General features: G+C 42.9%; 1 protein-coding gene across 1 annotated transcript; it reads left to right on the top strand.

Annotated features, from left to right (window-relative positions):
* Positions 1–1,249: 1,249 nt before the first annotated feature.
* LOC122039616 (transcription factor CSA-like) lies at positions 1,250–2,837 on the top strand. The gene is made up of 3 exons (XM_042599153.1): positions 1,250–1,790; positions 1,914–2,381; positions 2,468–2,837. Exons 1-3 carry the CDS (start codon positions 1,418–1,420, stop codon positions 2,632–2,634), a joined length of 1,008 nt encoding a protein of 335 aa, XP_042455087.1. The 5' UTR covers positions 1,250–1,417; the 3' UTR covers positions 2,635–2,837.
* Positions 2,838–3,274: the final 437 nt, after the last annotated feature.

The following is a 3,274-nucleotide window of genomic DNA, read 5'->3' as shown; positions in this document are numbered from 1 at the left end:
AGAGAAAATAAAAATGAGGGAGTGGTAAAGGAGCCTAGGTGATTGTGTGTGCATACTTGTGCCCACGGGAATGGACATCCTTTTATAGAGCTATAGTTGTACCCTCTCATTCTTCACGTGTTTTGAGATGGATGCCTATATTACCCACATCTTCCAAAATAAATGACTACGTTACGCACATTTTCTAGGATCAAATGACTATGTTGTCTACGCCCTTCGAGAGATAACACTATTTTGTACACGTCTATCGAGGGTAGTGCTTCAACAGGCCATGTGAGAGGCAAGTCCTGTCTTAGAGAGTTGGGAGACTGAACTGATAGAGTCAGGCTCCTAAGCCGTTGGAGTTGGGGTCCTGAGCTGATGATGTTCGACTCCTGAGCCTTTGGTGTCTGACTCTTCAACTGTTGAAGTCAAGCTGCTAAGAAGATGGAGTTAGGCTCCTAAGCCGTTGGAGTTGGACTCCTGAGCCATTGGTGTTGGACACCTGAGCTGTTGGAGTCAGGTGATCGAGCCATTGGAGTCGGTTGCTGGCTATGTTTCTGACCTAGTCTGATATATCCGCTTTATACCTGTCCTGATTTTGTCCAAACAAATTAATTCTTGACCCAATCTTGCCACGTATAGGCTCCTTCATACTACCATATCACATGATTGAGTAAAAATTATAAAATAATTAAAAAAATGAAATTGACCAAGTAGAAGATTTTAATATGGAAGGAAGTAATGAGCTATGTGAGTTTTGTTTTCTTAATTTTAAAAAGACCGGCTGTGATTATTGAACCATTTGGTGCTTTTTAAATTAATCTTAGTGGTTGATAGAAAATTTAAATTTTATTGAATCCGAATTGTCATCTTCATGATTAACTGGTTCAAGAAGTTGGATATCATAATTATATATTTAAAAATAGATAGATAATTTAAATAAATGTTCATTTTGTTTTTTTTTTTGGAGAGCTATGGCCAATTCTTTTCTCCTTTGCTTTCACCCAATTATTTGGGTCATTTTCCCTAATTCAACTGTTGTTTTCTTGCGCTGCCAAGAATTGTGCGTGCGCACTAATGGACAAGGGCGTTCTGATGGTGTGCTCAGGCTGAGAGAGACAGTGTGCAGCTCCGATATAAAGGACAATGGTGAGAGGACCCAGACTCCCAACCCACACGAGTGGTTCCCTTTTGAGCCCTGTGCTTGCGTCCCCCAACGCCACACCCTCTCCTGTGCATATCAGTCTGGGAGTGAGGTAAGCACGGAGGCACACCTCACAGGTGTGGTGTGTCAAAAGAGCAGGAGAAGAGTTGGTTTCCTTGTAAAAATGTTGTGTAGGTCTCCTTCCTCAAAACATCTGAAGAAAGCAACAACAGCAGCTCATTGCATTCTTTTTTCCTTTTTTACCTTCTGGTTCTTCTTTGAAGAAGGGAAATGGCTTCAGATGAGGTGATTCCCATAGGTGGCATTGGGTTCTTTGCTGGACAACTGCTGCCTTCATTCGTTGGATCTTCTTCTCCCTCTAGCTCTAGGGAGAAGGGATGTGCGAGCAGTGGTGAGCAAGCTTGGGGATTTCAGTGTTTTGTAAGGGGCAAGGAGTGCCATGAGGATGAGAAGAGAAGTGACCAAGGCGAGGAAGCTGATCAAGCAGGCGATGGCAGTTTCAATCTTGAGTGCGTCCAACAGCAGAAGCTTTGCGTCAGGGGTCACTGGAGGCCAGCTGAGGATGCCAAGCTCAAGGAGCTTGTTTCTCACTATGGCCCTCAGAACTGGAACTTGATTGCCGAGAAGCTAGAAGGAAGATCAGGTAACTATCATGTCGAGCGACAAGGGGGGAAAAAAAAAAAGGAGGAAGAACTGTTCTTTTCTAGTTGCCCATTTTGTTTGTGTTCTGGCTTTGATGGTTCTTCTCTGCTTTGTTTTGAGACAGGGAAGAGCTGCAGGTTGAGGTGGTTCAACCAGTTGGACCCGAGGATTAACAGAAGTGCCTTCGCCGAGGAGGAAGAAGAGAGACTTTTGGTCGCTCACAGGCTTTACGGCAACAAATGGGCACTGATATCCAGGCTCTTTCCCGGGAGGACAGACAACGCAGTGAAGAACCATTGGCATGTGATCATGGCAAGGAAGCATAGAGAGCAATCTGCCTACAGGAGGAGGAAGACCTCCGCTCTCTCTTCCTTAGACTCCCCCTTGCTCTCACCTCACGCCATTGCCTCCGACGGAATGGAGTTGTGCATGCCCATTAATGCTTGCAATGGCGATACCACCATCTCCAACGCCAGAAACGAGTCTGCCTCCACCGGCACAGACCTCTCCATCAACTCCTTCCCCAGCACTTTCCCCGCTTCCCGTTGTCCTTCCCCAGCCCAGCTCTTCCCTCCCTGTGATATCTTCAGCGGTAAGAGTTTCTTTCGGTCCTTGTTTATTTGGGACAATTGCTGCAGCAATGCCGTGCTTGAGGTCTCTGTTGTTGTTTTACTGCAGGGTTAAATGTCTCCGGAGTTGCCCCTATGGTCATGGAGGCAGAGGTTTCTGCAACTGTTGCAGTGACCTTCCGCTGGAGCAATGCCTGGCCACAAGGGGAAGCAGATGATGGAAGAAAGAAGATCAGGATACCCTTTATTGATTTCCTCGGCGTTGGCGCGACATAGGAGAGGAGTAAAATATCTTCCACACATTTCGAGTGTGGAAGAGAAGGGAAATTTTTGTGGACGCAGCGAAGTTACTACTCTCTTTGCTGCTTAGATCTTTAATTAATGTATGCACTTTCCCGTTAAGTTCCTAGTAAGCTCCCGTGTTCACAGATATATATGAGGCAGGCCAGGCAGTCGATATATGAACATGAAAACATAGATTCAAGCTTGCTAAGCAAAGTGTTATGATTGCTTTCTACTTTCTACTGTTAATTAGTTGACATAACCTTTTCGTTGTCTTGTCTTCCTATCTGCACAGTGACACATTAAAAAGAAAGAAAAGAAAGGAGAAAGATGGTATCCTTTCTGGCTATTCTTATTAGGAGGCTATTCTTATTAGGAGAAAGATGGTATCCTTTCTGACTATTCTTATTTATTATATATATATATATATATATATATATATATATATATATATATATATATATATTATCCATCATATATTTAATTTTTTTATTCATCTTTATATCCGTTAGAATTAGATCCGTTAGAATTGAACAGAGTCAATATATTTATATTTCTTTTTCTCATCTCATGATCAAAGTCTTTTATCAGATGAACATTTCTCATGTAAAATAAAATAAAATACATGTTGATA

The sequence above is a fragment of the Zingiber officinale genome, chromosome 2A (assembly GCF_018446385.1).
Source record: "Zingiber officinale cultivar Zhangliang chromosome 2A, Zo_v1.1, whole genome shotgun sequence".
Classification (NCBI taxonomy): Eukaryota; Viridiplantae; Streptophyta; class Magnoliopsida; order Zingiberales; family Zingiberaceae; genus Zingiber; species Zingiber officinale.
This window is presented reverse-complemented; position numbering and strand designations above follow the sequence as displayed.

Bases quoted from the DNA above. Each gene is read 5' to 3' on its own strand.
- LOC122039616 (XM_042599153.1), top strand. From the start codon at position 1,418: ATGGCTTCAGATGAGGTGATTCCCATAGGTGGCATTGGGTTCTTTGCT. The intron at 1,791-1,913 runs GTAACTATCATG...GTTTTGAGACAG, and splicing joins GAAGCTAGAAGGAAGATCAG to GGAAGAGCTGCAGGTTGAGG. The intron at 2,382-2,467 runs GTAAGAGTTTCT...GTTTTACTGCAG, and splicing joins TCCCTGTGATATCTTCAGCG to GGTTAAATGTCTCCGGAGTT.